The following is a 26,660-nucleotide window of genomic DNA, read 5'->3' as shown; positions in this document are numbered from 1 at the left end:
AATATATTGAAGTTTTGGCTTAAATTTTATCATACTCTGTATTTCTTTCACCCCTATTTTTCAGAGTGGTTACTCCCATACGATTCAAACGGCAGCGGGAAGAAAATGGAGGCTAAGTGGTGTACTTTGTAGCAAGTCTTTCTGCCTTCAGAACGTTTTTGTAGACAACAGATCGTCTCCTCAACAAGTGTAAGCTTCTCAAACATATCATAAGATATTGAAGACAACATTTATATCATATTTTCTATGTTTGTTATCAGTATATTTTGACATTATAGCTTTGTTTAGACATTCTTTCATGCGTAACGTGTTTTGCAAAAACTGTAACCTATGACCTGAGCAAAGGTACCTTCCAACTGTTCAAAACAATAATTGTGATGTAAAAATCTTATCCATGCTTTTGTGTACAGATTATTTTTGTTACGAAGGAGTTCATCAGAACCAACATGGACCCCACGTCGTGTATGAAGGGCCTTGTCATGGCCGGGAGTCAGTTCAGAAACAACCGCAGCGATGCCAACATACTCCAGCTACAGAGGCAGATAGAGGTATGGTTCTTATAATTTTGTTGTTTTCATTTTTGTAACTGAGGGAGGGGGGGGCATGATTTTTTGTAACTCATACCTCGAGCACTCACTTCACAAAGTCCATCTAGCCAGCTACATGTAACGTTAACTCTCATTAAAAACTGACAAGCTGCAATAGAACTATTGGAACACGTCAAAAACTGTTGTTGTTCTACAGGTTGCTATCATGACAGATTTGACACAGATTTAAAGTTTTAAAGATATGCCAATGAAGGTTATAACATTGGGCATCCACTCCAGGTAATAAGATACAACACGATATTAAAGTTACTCAAGGAACTGGATAGTCACTGCTATCACTGACATGACGAAAGATAGCAAAAGCTGATCGTTAACAAAACTCTATTCAGTGAGTTGTGTGAGTGCCTTTGTATTGACTATTGTATATGAATGCATGGATGTGTGTAGCTGTTGATGACCATTGCTGTTCAGTGTTGATAAATGATTATTAATGAATAAATGGTTTGGTTCTGGGATCTCACCAGAAATATAGAGCAGGATAGGGGGAGGGTGCCAAGCACTACACAACAAGTATTGCATTTTGCCTTTTCCAGACACAAAGTCATTTCCTGCAACTTCAGCTTTGCATCTTGTCTACAAATTACAACTAATGAAATCTCAAGTTTCAGCAAAATTACAGGATTGGCTGGGGAAACATTGAAAGAAATATGCTAACTTAATTTGGCAAATTAACAGGATGGAGCTGGGATTAGAACAGGATGGAGGAGCGCCACTGTTCCATAGTTTAAGGCGATCCCTTATGAATGAATGTTACTTTATATCCCCAGCTGATGATCAGCCTGACAATGACGGGTCGCTCTGTGAAGTTCTTCAACCCTCAGCAGATCCTGCCGATGGAGTGTCTCAGCTGTCTGTGTGACGTCATCGAGGATCATCACACCCCAGCCACACTGTCTCACAAGACTATCGTGTTACTCAACAATCTGGGTTAGTTCCTTTCACACATTAACCCTCACACTCCCACCCTCCCTCTCACATATTAACCCTCACACTCCCACCCTCCCTCTCACACATTAACCCTCACACTCCCACCCTCCCTCTCACACATTAACCCTCACACTCCCACCCTCCCTCTCACACATTAACCCTCACACTCCCACCCTCCCTCTCACAGATTAACCCTCACACTCCCACCCTCCCTCTCACACATTAACCCTCACACTCCTACCCTCCCTCTCACACATTAACCCTCACACTCCCACCCTCCCTCTCACATATTAACCCTCACACTCCCACCCTCCCTCTCACACATTAACCCTCACACTCCCACCCTCCCTCTCACACATTAACCCTCACACTCTCACCCTCCCTCTCACATGTTAACAATCACACTCCCACCCTCCCTCTCACACATTAACCATCACACCCCAGCCACACTGTCTCACAAGACTATTGTGTTACTCAACAATCTGGGTTAGTTTCTCTCACATATTAACCCTCACACTCCCACCCTCCCTCTCACACATTAACCCTCACACTCCCACCCTCCCTCTCACACATTAACCATCACACCCCAGCCACCCTGTCTCACAAGACTATTGTGTTACTCAACAATCTGGGTTAGTTCCTCTCACAGATTAACCCTCACACTCCCACCCTCCCTCTCACACATTAACCCTCACACTCCCACCCTCCCTCTCACACATTAACCATCACACCCCAGCCACCCTGTCTCACAAGATTATCGTGTTACTCAACAATCTGGGTTAGTTTCTCGTATGTAGTTATACCTAAACGTGTGTCTGCTGTTGATGTCTTCAAATGTGTCTAGGGGCATCTCATACACTTTTATCTTGACCTGGGCTGTGACACAAAATCTCTAAAAATCACACACACTGTATGAAATAACGAATTTGCGGGGTGGAAATCGTGTTCCACGTGCCTGCAAATTCGAGTTTTCCGTGACTCTCCAGGTCGTGTCGACCTGCCCAGCTCTTCTGCACGGGACCCGCGCCGACCCGGGATTTACCGCGAATGCACCACTTAGGCTGCGCAGGAAGTGTCCGCGCCCTGTTAATTCTCGTGCAGCTACAGGGAAACTCATACACATGTCCTGCCCAGTGAACGCTTTTGCTGCCGGTATCTGCATAATTTAGCGACAATTATCACCTAATTATCATTTAATTACCCGTGCAGCTATAGGGAAATTCATACACACGTCCTGTCCAGTGAACATGATTGCCGCCGGTAGCTGCATAATTTAGCGACAATTATCACCTCAGAATTAGCATTTAATTACCATCCAAGGTTTGACCAGGCTTGGTCTGCGACCAAAATGCCCCCCCCCCCCCCAAAAAAAATCCCTTATGCGCTTTCCACTTTCCCGGCCCAAAACCCTGTGAAAAGATGCTTTTATTGGTTCAAAATGGTGATTAAACTTTCATTGTTGTTTCTCCGTTATCCACGAATGCCACTATTTGCATTTTGCGGTTAAGTATCGGCTACAAAATTTCCAAAGAGTGTGTTCCTTTTTTGATCTTGACGACTCTGCCGGCCACAGTCGCTCAGGTCAAATGAAATTCAGTTCTCAGTGCGGGTCTCCGTGATGCTGTCATTCCTGCACCTTTCCTTCCATATGCTTCAGATAAAAGCGCAGATACTCCCAGTCAGATTAGCCCGCTTGGTCTCGCATCAGTTGAAAGAGTGTCGTCCACAGTTAGTCTTGCAACAAGTTCTAATTATTGGGTCCTTGAAAATCCTTGAACTAGTAGACTGTTGCCTCGCTGACGATCCAGGTCGCGAGATTTACCAATGTTGATGTAGGAACACGACCAAAGCTTCTCAGTGTTCCCAGCGCCGTGACTGCCTATACCTGGCAAAGAGGACAGGGAGTGGAGAGCATGTATCCACACATAGCCTGTTTACCAGTCTCTACCGAACGGTTTAGTCTGCTATGCACCGATCCGATTCTGTCAGTTATGCCTCTCCGTAGACCGAGCTAATTGATCCAAGTCCGTACAATTACCCCGTGCGCGGTATTCTCACATGGCGGGCAGGTAACACTCCCTGCGCCGTAGAGATAACGCGGAACGCCCGATGGTATGGTTTCCAGGCTAGCCCACACACTAAGTCAGTTACTAGTAGTCCTCATCTGGGATACGTGTGCCAACTAAGAGATTTGAAAATAGCGACACGGGCGTTGATTGGCTGTTGTTTTCAAACCATATACTATGTGAATTGCAATTGGCTGACAGTCATGTTTTACAGAGCCCTGCACAAATAAAGACACAATGACTTGTGATATACCACGTGCCCGCTGGTCAAGTCTTTGTTGTGTAATTATTCAGTGGTTTATTCGAGATGCACGCTTGTACAACAATAAACTTCCGTGTTTACAGGTTAACAGTACGTAGAAATTACTTGTTCGACTCAAAATTTGGTCAAATAAGTTCGTTTCATTTCAACACAGACCATTGAAACATAGACCATTGCAATTGATTTGCCCCCTTCCCGGTACATTTGAAAGCTTAGTTCACTATGACCATGTCTATGCACCAAAACAAACGGTCATCCTTGTGTATAATGTCCTTGATAATGTGTAGCACGAATACAGTCTTAGACTTGCTCTTGAGTATTTCAAATAACGCCAAATGCCTTATATATTCAGCATGAATTGCAAGCTTGGAGAATAATTGCAAGCCACACTCACAAGTTTCATCACATGAGGCCATTACATAGGCTACATAAATAAATACATAAAAATTAATATATGTTACATCGTCATTGGCGATCGGAGTAGTTCTATCCGTATGAATATTCAATCCGATCCATTTTTTTGAGTGTGAACGGGGTTTAAATAAATTAATTCTCGGGTGTAGCATATGGTGACGCGACGCCATTTTCATGTTTCCTTTGTTTCATGGCTCCTTCTTTTTACCATGCATGCACAAGTACACTACTCTAGACAGGACTATAGGAACAAAAACACGTAACACAAGTACTAAGTATTCTGTGTATTTTCAACTTCTTTTTACAGGAAAAATTTACAAAAACAGAAAATCAATATGGACGCCGCAAAGACATTCCAATACACATCTTACAACATTATGCACAGCTTGTATCTTACAGACGACTCGTGTTTACTTTTTAAATACAATAATTCAAATCATTTGAAATGATCATTTCCCATACGCCGATTGGAAACCATATCATCAGGACCTTCCCGGCGTCTCTGCGGCGTTGGGAGTGGTACCCGCCACCCAGACAGATTGGCCCGCTCAGGGGTATAGTTCGCTCCCGCTACGATGGCGGCGAAGCTAAAGCTAAGAAGACGAGCTATCAGAACGGTTCAATATAGCACACTGGGTCCAGTAAAACACACCTAAGCCGACACGTAGAGACAAGATACCAGGCAAACCTCCTTGGTACACCATATATGTTACCACAAGAATATGCATGCAACTTTTAGAGTACTCTGAAACCTAGCCTGGGTGCCAGACCACCGCACTCCTGGCGCTAATCCTTCGGCCGGGGAAGCAACTCGCGCCGCCACCACAGATAGCACACGACCCACTAATTATCGCTAGCGCGATAGGGTTCGGCTGCCAAGGGCTCCCGGGTGCCAAGTCTATCCCTACTACTAGGTCTTCCCCGCCCAGAAGGGCTTATGATCGCATCGCGCAAAAGGTCTGGTATCCAGGCTATCTGCAACCCATACTATTGCCAGGGCCTCCACGTACGTACAAAACAGCTTGTCTGGTGCGCCCCTAACTCTCCTACCCTGGAGAAACCCGACTAGGGACCGGGCTGCTAGCGAGTCTCTTCGGCGGTCCGAGACTGTCAGCCCACCGGATCTAAATTAACACTACGGAGAGTTGTAGCCCGGGGAGTGGACCGTGCCTTTTACCCGCAAGGACCGGTCAACTCTCGGGATTTTTTAGAACTCCCCCGGTGCGGTAATACAATTTCTATCGGCGGGCTTAGAGCTTTGGGCCGCCGACTGAAAGGGCGCGATAAGAGTCTGGATCCCAGCGATCTAAACCGTCATAATATCATTCGCATTCGGTAATATTATTTTCAATCCTACTACTACCCAACAGAAATTTATTTAGTCCTTTACAGTCCTAAATTTACTAATGATTTTTGTTTAGTGTCGAACACAAAGTCACAGCAAAAATCATTTGCCTATCACAGTTCCGTGTAGTTCACACACCGTGGCTTATAATGCGTGAGCTAAAGCTTATTGTTATCTACCCGGCAGGGTCACACGCGAGTGTGCAACGGCCTGGGAATCAACGCACAGCTAACTGTGCATGAAAACGCAGAATTTTCCCGGTAGGCACACGCCGGACCCGGAAAACTCTTCACACTTCCTGCCCGCCTCGGTTTTAACGGACGTGCGCAGACTCGGAAAGAACCGGAAACCTGAGCTTTCACGCAGTGACACAAGTTCTATAAAAACAGTGTCTTCAGTGTGCATTTCTATTAATTTCCAGTATCTTTCAGCATCTTTCCCTAAATTACTATGATGTCCTTTGAAACTGGACAAATTGTGTGGGAAACATTTCTAAGGGTTGTCCTTGCTATATAACTTATATATGAGATTGAAAGGTGGCTGATATTGTGTATCTGCTCTGTTGTGCAGCCTCCTATCCAGACATCAGGGATGCCATGCACACAACCTTCAACTTCACATCTTCACTCGCAGTCTTCCTGCAGTACCACACACAGTCACCAGGGGAGCCACTGGTTCTACAGGTATGGCTGCACACATATATATATATCCATAACATTGATATGGTTTCTCTTTGAATCACATTAAAGGTTTGCCATCTTTTAGTTGCTAATGAAATGATGAATTTGAAGGTTATATAAGGACTTCATTTTGAACAGCTGTAACAATGTGGTTCAAACGCCACTTAAACTAGTTACAGACCAGTCTAACTGGTCTGGACCTCTTAGCCTAATGGTAAGTGCATTAGGTTCATGAGCTGGCGGCCTGGGTTCAATTCCCTGGAGACAAGAGACTGTGCGTTTTACAGCACCTACATATACAGGAGAAAATTGATAATTTTGTTTTACCTTTCAGACCCTCCAGTTGCTGCAGAAGCTGACGTATAAGTCTAAAGTCAGCTATCCCAACAGTTACATGGAGGAGCTCATCAGGTTCCTCATCTCACACATGTAAGGGCTCTCCTTTTGTCTTTGGCTGGAGGTATTCAAAGATAAACATTAAGAAATCATCAAAGTCTGAAGATACACAATTATAAGCACAAGTTACACAAGCGTCTGGATAAGTTTTGTAACAGTCAGGCTGCAGGCATTTCAGATAGTATACGCTATATTACGTCAGTCGCTGATGAAAGAGAGTGAATGCTATGTGAAATGTCTGATCATTTGCTAGTTGCTTGAGGAACTTTTGTATTGTATATCTTATTACCTGGATGTCTCACCTTCATCAGCGTACCAGTTCATCTAGTGCATTTCATTTATGAGGGGGAAGTCGGAACACAGGAATTGCAAAAGTGCCCACAGTATGTTGTGCTATGTTTGCTGAAAACCAGAAAGTGACATACTCGTGCCCTAACTGACAGCACTGTGATGTGTTTGATAGTGTTCATCTTTACTGGTATGTAAGTGTTTGTAACATGTTTTTTATCCCACCCCTCCAGACTGTCCCATGAGTCAGACCTGACTGCTCCATGCCTGGGACTCCTGGCTAACCTGTGTAAAAACAACCTCTCCATACAGGCACATGTCAAGGCACTGGTTAGTATAACATTATTAGACCTTATTCAAACACTAAGTTTTTAAAACTGTAAGTCAAGTGTAACAGTAACCTAATGTACTCAAACTTTATTCCATTTCTCTCATAGTCATACTCATAGGGAAGTGGTTCTCATGATATTAAAAAATGCCAGTGAAATAAAAATTCCTCTATCATTCTTATGAAAATGTGCTCTTGACTGAAAACATCTAAGTCAATTGTCTACTGTGTGCTCTTTGGTGGGGCAAATTAGCAACAGATCTTGACATCACAGAAAGAAGTCCTAGCCATAGAACACCATTAGGCAATTGATTTCATAACCACATGTTGTTGCTTACATGTTGTTATTTATGTTTGTTTGCAGGAGAATGTAAAGTCGATCTACCGTACCCTGATAGCGTACGTGTCCCACAGTAACCAGAGTATTGTGGTCTACTCCTTCTCCATACTCAGCAACTTGTGTCTGAATGAAGAGATCGGGGAAAAGGTAAGACTAAAAAGTATTGCACCATAACATGTGCACTTCCGTTGCATGTTTGAACTGTTCATATATCAATCACGCAGCTAAGCATTGCCCCCTAGCAGTTATGATTAAAAGTGCATGTAGCTTATGTTCGATTTTGATAGATAAATGGCTAATGGCAGTATAGTGTACCATTATTTGAGTAATTACATTCTTTCTCATCATTTAAATATTTGTTAGGAATAGGTACCACTTATTCTTACAAAAAGTTATGTACAGATATGGATTACTTTTTGCTTACTTGGGGGGTTAAGAAAGGTTTTAATAGCATAGACATAACTGTAGACATGGATGTTATTTCTGTCATGTTTTTGTTTCAGGTGTTCAATGCCAAGAACATCTACCAGACATTCCAGTTGATCTTCAACATCATCGTGAACGGAGACAGCTCAAACGTCCGCAGGTTCACCTGTGACCTCTTCATAGGGCTTCTTAAGAGCCCCAAAATACAACAGTCTGTCGTCATGTGAGTAGGCTAGGTCCTTACGAGAAGTTTTTTTTTCAACTTCATCAAATATTTTAGCAATATTGCAGGGCTGTCTTCAGCTTTGACATAACAAATTGAAGAATCCTCTGTGTTTAGTGTAATTCTTGTTTCTTTCACTGTAACTTCATGTTCACTATTTTCAAATGTTGTATTATTTACTATACGAGGAGGTTATATGTAGCTTCCACCAGGCCTTCCTATGGGGGTATGGATCATAGAATAAAATTTTTGAAATAGAAGAACAATAATTGGCTAGGAGAGTCAGCCCACGGTAAGGTTAGTAATTTCTCCTCGCATGCAAATGAAACCCTCTTGTGGCCAAACTTCCCTGGCAATTATTCTCCCTATAGCCGCCATAGCTAGTTGTAGGTTATATCCAACATTGGTTGGTTGCTTGATCATACTGTGTCATAATGAATGAATTTATCTGCTCAATGATGACCTTACAAGGGGCTGAATAACTTTTTTTCTCTTCTTTTCCAGCTATGAACATTTTGAGGCCTGCCTGATGCAGGTCCTACATCTCATCACCATGGATACAGAGTCTGCTACCAAGGTAACATTAAAAACTAACCGTGACTTACTCTCTTTACCTTCTCCCTGCTGCCTAACTCTGTAACCAATAGAGAATGGGGTGCCAAACAGCTACTTCTGTGTGCTAAAGGTTAACATAGACGGACATACTGTATGCAGAAAAAGTCTTCAACCAGTGCAAGAATGGTATTGATATCTGGCTAATCTTCATGGAATTGTAAGATAGATGTGTTTTGTTTCTAACACTGATATCCCTTGGCTCAACCACAGACAATGAAAATACTCACAGAAACTGGAATACATAAAAAAAACTTCTAAAAAACATCTCTTTCTGAGCTTCTAATCCAGTTTAATCCCTAACCAGTGATTTGTGACACCTCTAATGCCTCAAGCACAATCTGCCATATTTACTGCCATTCTTTCACTTCCTGTAAGAATTCTATAAGACAATTGTTACGGTTGATTAGGACTTTGGTGTGCTGATCAAAATACCTAAAAGAATAAAAGAAAGGTGTTTTCTTACCTGTCAGTAAGTCTTAGACTGTACCTGTTGGACCGTACCACTTTTTCTTTCTGCTGTCACCTTGTCTTTACCATGCTTTTCTTGTTTAATAATGCATGTTGGTATCATACAATGTACTTGAAAGTAAGTGGTAAGACAACTTTGACCGACATAAAAAACCTTTGTTATACCATGAAATAGGCATGTCTCTAGACACACATATCCATGAATTTGATTCATTCAGAAAACACACCTGTTACCATTCCCATATCTTGATGTTTTTATGTAAAACGTAAAGGGAAAAGGTATCCCTCGCAATAATGTGGTACAGTCCAATTGTTCTTAATCCAGTGTTACAAAGCTAAACCTTAATCACACGTTTGAACGCTCTTTACACAAAAGAGGTCGCGTAGCGTAGTTTACCAACTCTATCCATAGATGCCTGTAAATATTTAAACTTTCCTTTCAAGTGGCAGGGACTCTTCTTTGTGGGACATTCAATGTTATCAGGGCAGTGGGGACCCATGGCGTTGTTATGGTGCAACTATGGTTTAGTGGCAGTAGGGTTGTCATCGGAAGTCAGAAAGTTTGTTATATGACTGTGAAGCTGTGTTTGGTACAACTACCATAGTAGCTTCAGGTTTTCTATAACAATGTTGGACCGGGAAAGGGAGGTATGTTTTGTTTTTATTTTTTTTAGACTGAAGTTTTCTGAAGTACTGTTTTTCTTTCTTTTTCCAATCCGTTGTCATCGGAAGTCAGAAAGTTTGTTATATGACTTTGAGTCTGTGTTTGGTGCAGCTACTATAGTAGCTTCAGGTTTTCTTTAACAATGTTGGACCGGGAAAGGGAGGTATGTTTTGTTTTGTTTTTAATTTCTTTAGACTGAAGTATTCTGGAGTACTGTTTTTTTCCTTTTTCCAAATTTGTGGTGTTACAGAGCTACATGTACATGTGTATTTTGGAGACTTTAAAGTTCAGTGTTGATTGCTGTGCTAAAAAGTTTTTATTTTATTTTATCAGTGTAACTTATATTGTACAATGCAGAAAATCCACATGTTTTTACTTCAGGCTAAACTTTGAAGTACTCCTATTATTATCTAAGCTCTTGGTGAATCAGAGCCATTGCAGATACAGTATGCAAATATTGCTTGACAGTTATTTGTTCCACTTAACTACATGTATAACAAAATAGTTCTTGCAGTTTAGAAGAGCTATTTGCTATTGTGGTAGTATAACTGAAAAATTGGTGGTATAACTTTGTGAATGCTGTTTTTTTCTTGCAGATGTAGCTTTTTTTAAGTCTGTCGTAGTAAAATTCCTTCTGATCTGAAATATGTGACTGAATTTATTTTTTTCCTTTGATTTGCTTGATTTCGGTTAGGTATTTAATTTAGTACCTTCAAAGCCTGCCAATATGTTTTGAGCCAATGTTGTTTGTGGAATAAAATACCATCCACACCATATATTACACTTAATAGTTATGATATCTACATGTACGATACCCCCATGAAAGCACCGATGGAAAGAAATTATTATCTGAGTTGCAGATAATGACTGTTTACATTTTTATTTGTTGACTTTTAATTATATCACAACACCCTCACTTGACAAGCATGATGCCCTAAGGAGCAATGTCTTTGTCTCCAATTTTGTATTGAGATGTGAGGGTATAATGTTCCTATGTCCTGTAGGCAAGAATTAACCCAGATTAATATGATGGATGGCTTTTGTGACAAGTCTTCGGTGTCTGTCATTCTTGTCGGAGAAAAATATTTGACATGTGAAATAAGTGAGCCTAGAATGACACATCCATTGATTCAGGTTGGAATGATTTATTTGAAAGTCATGAAAAAAATGGCTGACACTGAGATAGAAGTTGAGTTTTGACAACAGAAAATGATAAAATTCTGCAAATAGTTCTCAAACTTCTTAGAGTGTAAGTCATAGTAGTTTTACTGTAATCTTGAAATGTTCATTTTTGCAGTGATCCCTCACTGCAAAATTGTGACACCACATACATGTATTATACAGTGTATGAATAGTACTGCATTTTGTATCATGAAGACTTGTACACTAACAGGTTTGACTGTATTCTTCCCTCCATCCCTCCCCAGATCTTTGAGCTGCTGCTGTCATTCTGTTCTGTGAACGGCCTGCGCTGTACGGTGTGCCGCGCCCTCCTCAACATCACCAGTCTAGTCACTAAGACAGTCTTGTAAAATAGGCTAAAAACTGTACAATATTCTGAAATTTTGAACATCATATTCTTCTCTTCACACCCTTCCCCAGATCTTTGAGCTGCTGCTGTCGTTCTGCTCAGTAAACGGCCTGCGTTGTACGGTGTGCCGCGCTCTCCTCAACACCCCCAGTCTAGTCACTAAGACAGTCTTGTAAAATAGGCTAAAAACTGTACAATATTCTGAGATTTTGGACATCATATTCTTCTCTTCACACCCTTCCCCAGATCTTTGAGCTGCTGCTGTCGTTCTGTTCTGTGAACGGCCTGCGTTGTACGGTGTGCCGCGCCCTCCTCAACACCCCCAGTCTAGTCACTAAGACAGTCTTTTAAAATAGGCTAAAAACTGTACAATATTCTGAGATTTTGAACATCATATTCTTCTCTTCACACCCTTCCCCAGATCTTTGAGCTGCTGCTGTCGTTCTGTTCTGTGAACGGCCTGCGTTGTACGGTGTGCCGCGCCCTCCTCAACACCCCCAGCCTGCAGGACCCAGACAGATACCAGCCCCAGATTCACCAGCGCCAGATTACGGAGCCGTTCTTCGCCCTGGTGCACTGGGCGGGACAGTCCGTGGAGACCCACGATCAGGCGCCGCTGTTCGCCTTGGACCTGTTGAAGGAGGTTTTTGAGGTAAGAGGTTTACTTACAGCACTAGCCTGGTTAAATAAAACTAAACTTTCATTTCTAAAAAATTCCTCATTTTGTTAAGCTTTTGAATAGTTAGTTAGTTCCAACCTTGTCTTTTTAACCCTATTCAAACCAGGCTTTTTTGAGGCCATCCTCTTCAGACTCCTGTAACTCCTTAACTACCTATTGTATGACCAACAAATTTTCAAAAGATGGTGTAAAAGTAATTTATGTGAAATATGACAACTTTGGTGTCATGATGATGTAATATTGCTCTACCATAAGCCGTTCAGGAGTTATACGACATCAAAGTTGGCGCAGGCAAACCCCGGTCTGAATACTCAGAATAGGGTTAAGGTATGCAAGACAGGATCATAGACTCACAATACATAATGTAGTACCAGCTGTAAAATACTTAGTAGTATGTACAGCTAAAAATGCAGTTAGGACTTCTGTGCCCCTTAAGTCTGTTAACATGTAGTTGTTTATTGATAAGGTTGATACTGCCATTTTTCAGAAATAGAACTAAATACTTGAGTAGACTATTCTCAGATAACTATTGTGTTCTAAAATCTAAAAGCTCAGCTTTTTTTCCTTAAAGTAATTGTTCTTGAATAATCATGAAGTGATAGACAATGGACCTTATAGCTTTATGTTGTTAACTGGTACTTCGAACCTACTTTGTTTAATTCCAGGAGGTGATTGACTCCGGCCTGTCTGCCCAGCTGTCCCCCCGTACTGACGTGGTTGTGCCCATGGCTGTGGAGCAGCTGACACCCCCCTGTGATACAGATGGTTCGGTCCTGAAGCTCAAGTGTCTGAAGACTGTCAAAGCCTTGGACGTTCTTCTTGATATCCTTTCAGTGTAATTATGATATTATAGCCCATTAGCAGAAAGTAAAACCTCAGCAAAATAAATGAACTTTCTTCTGCTTCTATTCCTCAAAGTCAAACCTCTAAAGAATCATACCAACTGAATACACCATTCCAATTTTAGATCACCTCTGCTCAAATGTGCTGGTGTTTGTCAGGTAGAATATGTGAAATGCATAACTTTGAAAACCCAAAAGGTTATAGGGCTATTGCCCTTTGTAATAGTCATAGGCTAGTTGGGCAGCCCTGGCTGTGTGTCCTGAACAGTACCAAACCAATAAATAATATATGGACTATATGTGCATCACTGAAAGAAAATTTGTATTATTTGCAGTGTGATGATTTTGCAGTGTCGTCATGGCAAAAATTCCAACGAACTTAAAACCTAGAATTTTGTCAAGATTTTCAGTGCTTTTTTCACCTTAACCCCCACACTGCTGTGTAATGATGAGGCTATGAAGCTGCAGGTAGCCGAAGCCGTGGATACGAAGGTGTGCAGCACACTGCTGGAGCACCAGTACCAGCACAACAGGCTGGGCATGACAGCTGGCCACTGTGGGATGGACGAGGACTGGAGGTATGGACTTACATGTGATTATGATAGCTTGTTTATCACATAGTTTATTATTAAGGTGTGCAGCACACTGCTGGAGCACCAGTACCAGCATAACAGACTGGGTGTGACCGCTGGGCACTGTGGGATGGACGAGGACTGGAGGTATGGACTTATGTGATTATGATAGCTTGTTTATCACATAGTTTATTATTAAGGTGTGCAGCACACTGCTGGAGCACCAGTACCAGCATAACAGGCTGGGAATGACCGCTGGCCACTGTGGGATGGACGAGGACTGGAGGTATGGACTTATGTGATTATGATAGCTTGTTTATCACATAGTTTATTATTAAGGTGTGCAGCACACTGCTGGAGCACCAGTACCAGCATAACAGGCTGGGTGTGACCGCTGGGCACTGTGGGATGGACGAGGACTGGAGGTAGGGACTTACATGTGATTATGTAGTTTGTTATTAAGGTGTGCAGCACACTGCTGGAGCACCAGTACCAGCATAACAGGCTGGGAATGACCGCTGGCCACTGTGGGATGGACGAGGACTGGAGGTATGGACTTATGTGATTATGATAGCTTGTTTATCACATAGTTTATTATTAAGGTGTGCAGCACACTGCTGGAGCACCAGTACCAGCATAACAGGCTGGGTGTGACCGCTGGCCACTGTGGGATGGACGAGGACTGGAGGTAGGGACTTACATGTGATTATGTAGTTTGTTATTAAGGTGTGCAGCACACTGCTGGAGCACCAGTACCAGCACAACAGGCTGGGTATGACAGCCGGGCACTGTGGGATGGACGAGGACTGGAGGTAGGGACTTACATGTGATTATGTAGTTTATTATTAAGGTGTGCAGCACACTGCTGGAGCATCAGTACCAACACAACAGACTGGGCATGACCGCTGGGCACTGTGGGATGGACGGGGACTGGAGGTAGAAACTCTTTTTAACAGTCATGTTTGATATCATGAACTGGTATGAGTATAGGTCACTGTGACATGGCGGAAGACTGGTTTATAGACACTAGATAGCTTGTGAATGTGATATTCAGTCAAACCTGTATACTAGTGACCACCTGTCTACATGAGGAACACCTAGCCATTGTGACCACTTTTTGGTGGTTCCAACTTCCTTAGATGATTTTTCCTATTGACACAAGTATTAAGAATTCTGTCTATGCTGACCACCTGTCCACACAGACCAGATTTTATTGGTTCCCTTAGTGATCTTTTTGGTCAGGTTTAACTGTGTATTCATCATAAGTATGTGTGTTAAATTCTAACTTGATATTGATATTCCTACAGTGAGGCTGGAGTAGACCTGGTTCTCCACACACTGGAGCTGATGAGCAGGATTAAGACTTACGTGGCTAATATGGACATGATGTTCTATGAGACGCTACAGGTGGGATCATATGGAGTTATCCTTCTCTAAATCTTCACCTAGCTGTTGTATTTTATGTATATGTCTGGGTAGATTGCTGTCTGGCGCTGGTAGAGAGTCCAATCGGGTTCTGTAGATTAAAGATATTCTCTTACAAGGCAGATCTTTCCAACTTGGATTCATGTCAACTTGGATTGAAATTTAGGATTTGTTAATTAATATTATAGTAACACATTCCTAGTATCCGGATTGAAGTCTCTGTGGACAGATCTAGATAGGGATTTCTTCCGTCGAATTAAAAGTTGAAGTAAAATAATACAGCTGTAGCATCAATCAAGACTTTAGCAGAGTTGTGATTCATGTAGGTATGTAGCTTTTATTTAGTTATAATTAGATGCAAATGTTTAGAACTCATTGATCAGCAATGTTCTCAATATAGAAGTTTGTATTGACAGGACCAGAGACTTGTTGCATTCCTGGCGTTTTCCCTGACCAATGACACGAGGGCGAGAGTGCAGTTGGCGCTACGACTTCTGAACCAGGCACTGCCTCTACCGGAGTTCCCGGCCATCATGTGAGTGTTAAACAATTTGATAATTTTTTCTTTTTACCTGTCTTTTATTCAGAACCAAAACATGTTTTTCTAGAAATTATTAGAATGACCAAACTGCCAAGTGCCAAAGATGGGAATAGTGTAAAATGTATCCTTTTAGAACATTTATTTACTGACAAGACCTTTTGAATACAACATTGAGTTCACACATACATCATGCTTAAGACTGGAGAGACAATTTTTAAAAAAGGACAAAACGTATGATATCTTGTTTATAACAGCTAAGAAAATGCCTAAAACTATGTTTTGAATCTGAGATTTCCCAACGAAATGGTGTGCTTGAAATGTTTTGTTTCATAAGGCTGGGAGACTCCATTGCTGCTTACAATGCCAAGCAGGCAACTGAGAGAAAAGTATTAAACATTGGCCACATGGAGGCACCAGGGTCTCCCCCTGGTAAACAACAGAAGACATCAGTCAACTACAACGGTACAGATGTTGGGAAGGGTCGGGGAAAGGGGTCTCCACATCGAGAGGGGTCTGTGGACACTCTGATCGACAGGATGAACTCTGGACTGGAGGTATTAAGACAGCATTTCTGGACCCTGCATGTCTGAATACCGTATCCCAGCCTTGTTGATATGTCAGACTCTAAAAAAAAGTAATCTTGGCTTTGTTAGATTTGTAACTGTAGAGTTATGGTCATGTTTCTTGTCATGTCCTCAACACGAAGGGTCCCAAGAGCCAACCGGAGGTCCTGTTCCAAAAATAGAACATTCTAGAGAGAGATGCCATGCATCAGCACTTGATACCTGCAGAAGATTGATTGATTTATTAATTGATTGATTGTATGGACAGAAATACTCCATCCAGAGTTGTTGTCAAAATATGCTCCACATGTAGTGTGATCAATGAGTTGTCAAAAAATTTATTATGCATTTCAGATTACTTTCTGATGATGTTGCAGAAATATTGCTGAGTGTCACATAAGCTACTAAATGCAATGTTTAGGTTATGAAGTTGTTGATCATTGTTGCCTTGTGTCACCCAAAGAAAGTTTTTAACTGTTTGTACAAACTTTTCCCAACTTAATGAACTTTTTATGTCTCCCAACAGATCAAGGATGTTAAGGCCTCAGAGATCATGGACCTGTACGAGCACAAGCTGGCTTCACTTGCTGTAAGTTTGTCAGAATATTTGTAACAAATAGTGTGATATTCTTTTACATAGTCAGATTGTACCTGACAATGGCTACATTTCTGTTTTCAGAAACGGCCCTATCAGTGTCCATTTCAATATACTTAGAACAGGAAAAGGCTGTTATAGGTGACTGTTATTGGCTACCATACCATTCCTCAACACAGCGGAAACACATATAGTGCTGTCATATGTCTGATTGAGGCTAAAATTGTTGATTTTATTTTAGTTACAGACCAAAGAGAGGCACATATATGTTCATTTGAGACATGATTGTTGATATTTATCTGACAGACCAAAGAGAGCCACCTCCAGGACCTGTTGGAGGCTAAGCAGCTGGCGCTGGCTCAGGCAGACAGACTCATCGCCCAGTACAAGTCCAGGAGGGCACAGTCAGAAGCAGAGGTAACTTCAGGGGATAACATACTTGCAGCCTAGAGCTGTGTACCTAAACAATTTTTAGGTACAGGTACTGGTACAGGTACATGGGTTAAGGTACAGGTCCGGACCTGAACCTGTACCTAAACTACTTGTTCGGAAAATGGTAGATTTTCAATAAGGACAAAAGCATATTTGAACTGGTAAAATCATAATATTTGATTGTGCTAGGTATTATCTTAATGAAAACACAGATGAAAATTTGACTCCAGCCATTCAAATGTGTTTTCTGTGCTTTGGAGTGGCTTTAGAGCACTGCCACAGTAATTTCTTAGTAATTTTATCAGTCAAAGTGGCCATCCCCTGAGTCAGGTCCAGTACCCGATACAGCAGGGTCAGGTATTTGGTACTGTATCGGTACAGTGTACCTGTGCACAGCTCTATAAAAAATGCAGCCTTCACAGATTAGGTGAAAATGAATCGTTAAGGGGAGGTTCTGTTTTCAAGGGAAGGTTTCAGCATAGAAAAATGAATCGTAAAAAAGGTATTTTGCGAGTAACTCTTACCTTGCGTTACGAGTCGTCTCAGTCTCCCCTGCAATTACAAATTGTACAAACCTGTGCAGGACAGGTGTAGTTGTCTCTGCATCCTCGTTGTCAGGCAGACTTATGACTAGGTGTATTCAAGCCTGGGGGTGGCCAGGCTTGAATACACCTACAGTCATAAGTCTGACTGACAACCGAGAGGATGCAGAAGACAATTAGAGTATTTGCTAGGGAAGCAAAGAACTGGGATCGTGTACCTTTCTCCATTTAAAACTTAGCAAGTCAGCAAACTTTGCCGATGAGGCAATGAGGAATGTTTTGACAACACATTAGAGTGGAAAAAGTACTAGTTAGGTAAGAGGTGGAGCCATTCGTAGCTCTCTTTTTTAATTTCTCACACCTTCTTTCCCCAGGCCAGAAAGCTAGCCTCCATGCTGCAGGATTCGGAGCGTCGATCGGAGTCGTACCGCGACCAGATCAACGAGCTGCGGCTGGACAAGGAGAGGCAGGCCGAGGACATGGAGCAGCTGGTCGGGCAGAACAACAAACTCCAGGCCGTCGCTGAGGAGCACGAACAGCTGCAGGCCGCGTACGCAGAACAGATACAGAGGTGGGACAGCGTTTGTGTGTGTGTGTGTGTGACAGCACAACAAACTTCAGTGTGTGTGTCGGAGAGAGTGAGAGAGAGAGAGAGAGAGAGAGAGACAGCTCGTCGGGCAGAACAACAAACTCCAGGCCGTCGCGGAGGAGCACGAACAACTGCAGGCCGCGTACGCTGAACAGATACAGAGGTGGGGCAGTTTGTGGATGTGTGTGTGTGTGTGTGTGTGTGTGTGTGTCTGTTTATGTCTCTGTCTGTCTGTGCGTGTGTATTTGTATGTTTGTTTTCCTACATGTAGCAATAGTAACATCACCAAACATTTGGTCAAATGCAAGCTCCTAAACAGTTAAAGGACATTTTATCCTTGTTGCCTTATGATATAATGCTATTCCTCAATATGGAATTATTCCTAGCACAGGGAGTGCAGAATTTATCAAGTGTATACAACTATCCTCAAACTGAATCTGATATACTTAGGGTTGAGGCCCTCCAGAGAAGTGTGAACGCTCACATGGACGAGCAGAATTCTCTCCGTGAGATGAACGAGATGTTGAGGAGACACAATGAGAGTCTCAAGAACCAGATCGAGGACGAGAAAAAGAGACTTACTAAGCAGCTGAAGGACAAGGAGGTCAAACTAACAGGTAATGTGACACCCATTCCACATTCTATGTCTTAAGGCTGTATCCCTGAGGTGTTGCCAAAAAATATAACTGTCTACTGTAGTAACACCAGTTATAGTTGAGGATGAGAAGAAGTTACTCACCAAACAACTGAAGGACAAGGAGATCAAATTAACAGGTAATGCACTTGCACATCTTTTCCATATAAATCAGGGCTCTATACCTGAGGTGTTGCCAAAAAACAACTGTCTACTGTCAATGGTAACACCAGTTGGTATTTGGCCCTTCGAAACCTCTATACGTATTGGATATTAACAAACAATCCTAAGTTTTGGTGATCATCTGTCACCTTTCTCAGGGCAATACTGACTGGTTATACTTCACACTGTAGCTAGGTGTCACTGTTGCTGTGTGAAGAATGTGGTCCCAAACGTGATCAAGTTTATATCTGTTTGGGGCAGCATTGTTCACACTGCAGCAGCGACACCTAGCTGCAGTGCAAAGTAGCACAAATCAGACACATTGGCTAGGTAAAGACTACTAAAGACACTTGGTTGTGTACAATACTTTGTTATCCAGTGATTTGCCATCCTTATAAAACAATTCATGGGGGTTCTATGCATACTGTTATGTCTAAGTTTTGCACAATGTTACAACCTTGATCTCTTACAGAGGAGAAAGACAAAGTGCGCACCCTGGAGCATGAGAAGGAAGACCTGGAAACAGCCGTGGACAAGTACAGGAACGAGCTGACTAAACTGGAGCAGGTCAAGAAGGAGACGGTCAAAAAGGTGGGTCAGGAAGGGTTGTAGGGCTTGGTAGTGTTGATTTGATTTGATTTTATTTGACTGTAGGAAAGTACAGCCAGGACTACCCAACTAGCCGAAGGCTATTACAAAGGGTTAGCCCTGGGAACAGTATATTCAAAGTTCAATACAAACTTTCACAAAGTGCGCATGCGTCAAACACACACATAGCGGCGGACACAGAACACAAAGTAAAATTACATCGACGAAACAAAATTAGCAAAAGCCATCACAGGACTGAAGCGCAACATTGGTAGTGTTGGTAAGTAAAATGCAGTTTAAGTTAAAAATTCAACAGAATACATACTACAATGATGTTCTACATCCATGCTGATGTTCTACATCTTCTATATTCATGTTCTACTTGTATGCTGATATTTTACATTGAAAATAATTTTTTAATGTATGCTGATATTCTATATTGAATTTCATGCATGCTGTTATTGATAAGTTCTAGATTCATGTTCCACGCCATGTTTCGTATATAAATATATTACTACTTGTTTGCATGTTTAAAAAATGTGTATCTACATTGTATCTTTATATGTTCTCTTTTCTCTCACTCCAGTATGAAGCGTCCATTGCAGAGAAGGATGCCCTGATAAAGACCCAGAAGGGAGAGCTGGATAAAAATGCTCAGATTGTCGCCATGATCCACAACATCAGTGCAGGAGTAAAGTCCTGAGAGTGGTGAACCTTGATTTGAGCACTGCATACATTTTCTTACTCCTATAGCTGTCGGTGTGAAGTGGCGTTCCTTTATACATCGACTCCCATTCCAAGGTGTATGGATGGCATTTGATTGTTCGCATTGCCTAGCAATTTCCTCTATTGTATACCTTCCCCCTTCCCTCTTCCCACACCATAAGGTGTATAGGGCGGTGCCCATCTCCGTTTTATATCCCTGGGCCACACTGTGGTGCAATCACTGCAGCAGGGGGCTAGTCCACTGGCAGTGGAGTGTGTTTAACTTCCATACTGTTTCAGAAGTACTGTATGTACCATTTTTATAAAGTCTTTGGTATGACTCAATGCGCCTCTTGTCCAGAGGTACCCTACCCGGGGCTTGAACCCCAGTCCTTCTGGTCCAAGTTATTTGAACCAGATGTGGCTAGTAACAGAAGCGCAGACCAGTACACCACAGGGACACCCCCCTCTATTGTATACAAATATAACTTAAGTTCCTTTTTCCCCCTTCCCAGCCTGGTCGTGCAACTACCTGGCTCAAGCAACCACCTCCAGTCAGAAGCCATGTTAAAACAGTCCCGTCCATTTTTACATCGTTAACCCCACCCTGTCCTCAGCAACCACCTTTCCACAGTCCTTTATGTGGCTGCTGAATCCAGGTTTGACTGTATTAACCTCCTCCCTGCTGCCTAACTCTGTAAACGATATAAAATTGGGTACCAAACGGCTTCTTCAGACTACTAAAGGTTAAAAAAACTTAGCTCAACTTCCATCTACTTAAAACAACCACTAATGTGCATTAGAAGTGACATGATGGACTGTAGGGATGATGTTAAGTAGAGTTATGGCGCCATCAGTCCTGAAATGACTCATTAGTGGTCTCAGGTGATTGAAGACTCCAGAAGTCCCTCTCTATACTTCATTAAGTCCTGCTTAAGTCCTTCCTAAGACAGATCTATTCATTAAGGAATTAGGCAGCCGATATGTCACCTTTTAAGGTCAGGAGGTTATCGGGAAAACCGCCAACATTAAACCACGTGACTGTAAAAATGTCAGCATTTAAACTGAAATCATAACATGTCAACATTTAAGCTAAAATCTACTTCCATCTAGTTGCAAATCATTCAAATACAGTGTAGCTGCAAATCTAATTAGGCAGCCGATATGTCACCTTCTGAAGTCAAGAAGTTACCGGGAAAAACGCCAACATTGTAGCACTTGAAAAATGTCAAAATTTACAGTATCAAGAAACTAGAATCTACTTCCATCTAGTTGCATATTATTTGAATAGTTGCAAATCTATTCATTAAGAAATTAGGCAGCCAATATGTCACCCTTCTAGGTCAAGAAGTTACTGGAAAACCCACCTGCAAAAATGTCAACATTTACAGTATCAAGAAACTAGAACCTACATCCATCTAGTTGCATATTATTTGAATAGTTGCAAATCTATTCATTGAAGAATTAGGCAACCAATATATCACCTTTTGAGGGCACTTCAAATGTGAATTTCTTTGCCCAGGTATACTTACTATCAGTATTGCTAAGAATTTTCATGAGAATTTGATATTTTACATAAGGGTGTAGATTGTAATGTAGCTAATTGTAAATATTTATGCATTTAAGAACTTATTTTGCAAATATCTTTGTATTGTAAATGTCTACAAACACTTCAACTATTTACCCTTGCATATATACAAACATTTCTGTATTATTTCGCAGATATTTTCAAATCTTGCTCCTTTTTATGAAAATAAACTCCGTGTTGATAACACATTTGACATTCCATTAGTTACCAAAAGAGATACCATGAACATTTTTCAGTGCCGACTTTGCTGATGAAATCATCAGAATTAGTCCAATGCATTACTCTTCGAAAATGTATTTATATAGTATTAGACTGTAGTGTTATTTATGTCTTGAAATGAATGTGGTTTGAATTTTAACATGATTTTGGTTTATTAATATGATTTCCTTTGGAGAAATAAACCATATTTCCACACTTTCTGTTGATTGAGCTAATCTATCCAAAAGGTGTACAGTGTATTTGAACCCCATATGAAGAACTGAAATTATTTTGGGAACATTAGTGGAGCACCTTTTTCCTTTTGAATCTTGACAATTTGACCCACTAAGCATTGTGGGAAGTGTAGGTTGGAAGCAAATTTGTAAATGTTATACATTCTTCTATATATACATCGCCTTGTCCACTACGGAAAGTTTTTACATTCTTTGTACACTTCAATTCTTGAATCTCCAGTCAGAGTTCAAAAAGTCACACTTGGTTGTAGAGGATAAAGCGCCCCCGCAGGTTGATATGTGTATTGCACATATCGGCGTTCCATGGTGACCTGAGCAGGATAACATTGTATGCAAGGTCATAACATTGTGTGCAAGGTCAACATTCCAAAATGAAAACTGAGATGGTGGCTACATTGTAATCAATTCCCACTCTACAAAAATGTGCATTGATATGTACATTGTATGCACACAACTAGAGGTGGTCACTTGTATAGGTTTGACTGAAATGTGGACAAATATCACTTCTACTTCTGTGTCCAATCTTGAACAAAATAAGAATATTCACAATATTTGTCCCAAGAATCTTAACGTATACATAGCCTGTCTTTCGAAAAACTCTCAAATACTACAAAATATTTATACCCAATTATATATCTAAATAACAAATGGGCGACACAAATCCGGCATTCATTTCGTAGTCATCCTTCTAAATAACAGCGCAAATTTCGCTCTCTTGACGTACAAGAAGAATCGATTCCCCATCACTTCTTCACGGATGGAGAAACCTCGATATCACGCGCGCCGTGTACGGAATGTTAACTATGCGGAGTGACGTCAGAAAGTGGGTGAGATATGGGCGTGTAATGGTGCGTGGCTGTAGTCTGATCTCCAAGCAGATGTTGGGGCGTAATGCCCCTGTCATACAGTCGATTAGCCTCTACCAGGCTCCAGACGTAGTTGGAAAGAGTACGCCTGAAATCGGCCAAATAGAGGAGTTTGCCAGTCGATAGATACAATTTGCCACTGCGTAAATTGTATCTATCGGCTGACCAACTCCTCTATTTCATATAATTTGAGCGATTTCTACTCTTTCCAGACACGTCTGGGGCCTGGTAGAGGCTAACTGTCGACGAGCTTCGGTCGTACTTGTTGATCGCCAGAAGGATGTTGCTGAATCTTAGCCTCTACCAGCCTCCAGCACGTGGCTGTAAAGAGTAGAAATCGGCCAAATAGACAGATAACATACAAAAGGAGTTGACAGGCCGATAAATACACTAAGAGTCGAGCGTACTTTTCGCCTGAACATCTTCCTTATTACAGACATAGTGCGAGGCTCACTGACCTGTGAACATCGGCCAATCCCTGAAAATTGCACAATTATTGAGAGAGCACCGGGCGTATACTACCGAAATTCATGTCATTTTATTATTTAGAGCTCTCATTCAAAACTGATTTCGTTTCCCATACACTGTAAATGATTCGCAAAAAGTATGTTTTTCCTCAGATGTAGCCAGGGAAAGCCACCCTTCTCTTAAAAAATCATATAACATACGGTTCTAAACAGCCGTGTAGTACGTGCGTCATTTGCAAACGACATTTGGCACTGTTCCCATCGATGTTACGAAGCGCGGGAGACTTCATCCAATCGCAAAGCAGCGATCGAGACCACCTCTGCGTGGGCTTTTTTCATTCATCAAACAATTATGTCTTCCAGCAAAGGGAAGTCATTCCACGAGCGTCCATGGGGACCAGCATAATTAGACTGCGCGCGGAAATTAATCTTAACGGGAGGTTTTCAGGAGTAGCAGCAGATGGCCGTCCGCCAACCTTAACTGGGGCTCGGCTATAAGTATCAACATTGGAATGTTTATCCTTAACAAAGTCGTTTTGTCTGACAAAAATTTCAGAAAAGCTCATGATGATAGTAAGACTGATTTTTCTCAAGGGAAATCATATGCAGCTATCGAGAGAAATATTAAGATCTGAATCTGTTTCTTTCTATATGTTCAGAGTTGTACCGAATTTCGGGATCGGCCATGATTATAAACATTGACGAAAATGCGAATCGATCGAAAGTTGGCAACAATACAATTGCTTTTTCCGTGTACTGTGTAGAATTTTAAAAGACGCTGTTAAACATTTTTTACCAATTCTTTATCTTATACGACTGTTAATCAAATATATCAAATTTGTGAATTAAGATCGGCTGGCTCGCAATGGCGATCGAACGCACAAGATCGATAAGTATAAAACCTCGTGTTATGAAATTGCAATGTTGTGTTTAAACCACGCAGAATAATTTTCTCGTCTTTCAGGGTTATAACCTTTTGATTAAACGGGACAATTCGTTACTTATCTCTGATTGAGGAATGCCCTAATGCGGGTCCGCGGATGGATTTATTTGGTAGGTTCTAATTCCGTCCGCCCAGCCGGCTGAGTGTTTATTCTGGGTTGCGGTATCACATACCGCGGCCCCGGCCACTTTGATCACCCAACAGCCAATTATGTAGATGACCTTCCTTCAATATAACCCCAGTCTTGTGACTCTCGATCAGCCGAATGGTTGTTCAAATCTCCATTCCACTAGGACAGCCGGACCTCGCTGCGACCGAGTGATTTGACGAATTCCATACGACCATAGATAAAAAAAACGAATCTTGTTTTACGCTTTGTGTATTTTGTTGTCTTGTCAGTCGTACTTTAACACTCGTGGCTCCCGGCACCCAAATGTTTGTTCAAATCCCCATTCACCACTGCGACCGTAGTCTCTACCAGACTAACTATGCCGGCTATAGAGACTTTGCCAGGGAAAATTGGCCACCAGAGGGTTTCATTTGCAGGCGTTTTACCGTGGACTGACTCTACTGCCCAATTATTCATTTTTATGACGAATTCTACGATCCATACACTCGTATGAAGGCAGTGGATGCTTCTGCGACCGAGCGATTTGACGAATTTCTTAGATAAAGAAACGAATCTTTTTTACGCTTTGTGTGTTTTGTTGTCTTTTTAGTCTTACCTTTACATTTTGCCTAAGATTCCATTTATGAAGTCAAAGGTTTAATACAAAAATCCAATTTAGGTCGCAGCGAGATCGTAGCGCGATCGCCGTCTAGTGGAATGTCGGCCTCAGATAATAGCCTGGAGTCCAGCCTTGTTAGCTTTGGTCCGCTCGCCAACAAGCGGCTAGCGGCCAGTGGGATCGGGCCAAATTTTTCCAGGCTATTCAGAGATCTAGACCGCATGTGGAAGTCGGTAACTAAAAGGCCTGTAGGCTGTAGTTGTATAGAGCAATATTGTCAATTTCTGGTACCAATTATGCGCAGTGGGTCAGCAATTTTCTTAGAGAAAAGACGCTGTGTTCTTCGCTAGTTTTCTCGCGCTTGGAAATAGAATAATTGAAGGGTAATTGGAACAAGATCGGCAACATAAAAAGATGTTGCCATGGCGACGGTGGTCTCTGTTAACGTTTTCGTTTTTAGCCCACATGCAAATAAGGACCTCGCATAAATCATGTCAGCCGATCACCTTCTCTACCAAAATAACACAAGTTGTCCAATGTATGAAAATCTTGTTTTCACAAAAAAGATATCGTACCATTTCCTCAAAAATTATATAAATGAGGCCCTCTATGCAAGATTTGTGTCTAATAGTGGCCACATTTACTTAACTTCCAAATGGTGCAAAAATGAAATCCCCATCATTTACCACTATGGATTTATAGTATTTTGTCATTTATTATGCAAATTAAGTATTAATTTGCATAGTTGATATCTATCGATATCTATCTATTTCTCAGTTACATATGTCATGTGTTTAATAGTCCTATAATAGAATGCAGCTGATTTATTAACTGTCCTCATTAATTATGCAAATCAGATATTGATTTGCTTAATTGGCATATAATTATGTAAATCATCACTTAAGCTATCTACACACCAAAAATTATGATGATCCGTCATCCCCTTCTTGCGTTATTCTCTTTCAAATTTCGAGTCAAAATCAGCTCCTGCAGTTCCAGAAAAAGCCGCTAGGGGTCCAAATCTACAGGACATATTTTCCTAACAAAGAGCTATCCACCACTTAAAAATCATGACTATAGCATGTTCAGAAAACGAGATTTGAAAAGTGAAAGTTCCCCTGCAGTACCATAGAAAGTCGCTAGGGGGCCCAAAATCCAATCATTAC

General features: G+C 41.6%; 1 protein-coding gene across 1 annotated transcript; it reads left to right on the top strand.

Annotated features, from left to right (window-relative positions):
- The first annotated feature begins 76 nt into the window (after positions 1–76).
- On the top strand, positions 77–22,452 carry LOC136421468 (protein CIP2A homolog). Its single transcript, XM_066408794.1, has 28 exons — positions 77–189; positions 411–548; positions 1,376–1,535; positions 6,193–6,305; positions 6,637–6,731; positions 7,220–7,316; positions 7,679–7,801; positions 8,158–8,303; positions 8,808–8,880; positions 11,828–11,923; positions 11,982–12,233; positions 12,926–13,082; positions 13,539–13,710; positions 13,883–13,960; positions 14,022–14,099; positions 14,146–14,223; positions 14,285–14,362; positions 14,409–14,454; positions 14,513–14,610; positions 14,982–15,081; positions 15,516–15,634; positions 15,975–16,194; positions 16,730–16,792; positions 17,105–17,215; positions 18,147–18,343; positions 18,812–18,978; positions 19,630–19,748; positions 20,332–22,452. The coding sequence occupies exons 2-28, from the start codon at positions 447–449 to the stop codon at positions 20,446–20,448; spliced, it is 3,255 nt and encodes a 1,084-aa protein (XP_066264891.1). The 5' UTR covers positions 77–189; positions 411–446; the 3' UTR covers positions 20,449–22,452.
- The last annotated feature ends 4,208 nt before the right edge of the window (positions 22,453–26,660 follow it).

This window comes from Branchiostoma lanceolatum, chromosome 16, assembly GCF_035083965.1.
Source record: "Branchiostoma lanceolatum isolate klBraLanc5 chromosome 16, klBraLanc5.hap2, whole genome shotgun sequence".
Lineage (NCBI taxonomy): Eukaryota > Metazoa > Chordata > Leptocardii > Amphioxiformes > Branchiostomatidae > Branchiostoma > Branchiostoma lanceolatum.
Note: the sequence above shows the minus strand (reverse complement) of the source record. Positions and strands in the feature narration are given on the sequence as shown.

What these genes read in the sequence shown, in the direction of transcription:
- LOC136421468 (XM_066408794.1), top strand. Translation starts at nt 447, where the DNA reads ATGGACCCCACGTCGTGTATGAAGGGCCTTGTCATGGCCGGGAGTCAG. An exon ending in GGGATGGACGAGGACTGGAG is followed by an intron (nt 13,961 to 14,021) that starts GTATGGACTTAT and finishes TAAGGTGTGCAG; the next exon opens with CACACTGCTGGAGCACCAGT. An exon ending in CCGGAGTTCCCGGCCATCAT is followed by an intron (nt 15,635 to 15,974) that starts GTGAGTGTTAAA and finishes TTGTTTCATAAG; the next exon opens with GCTGGGAGACTCCATTGCTG.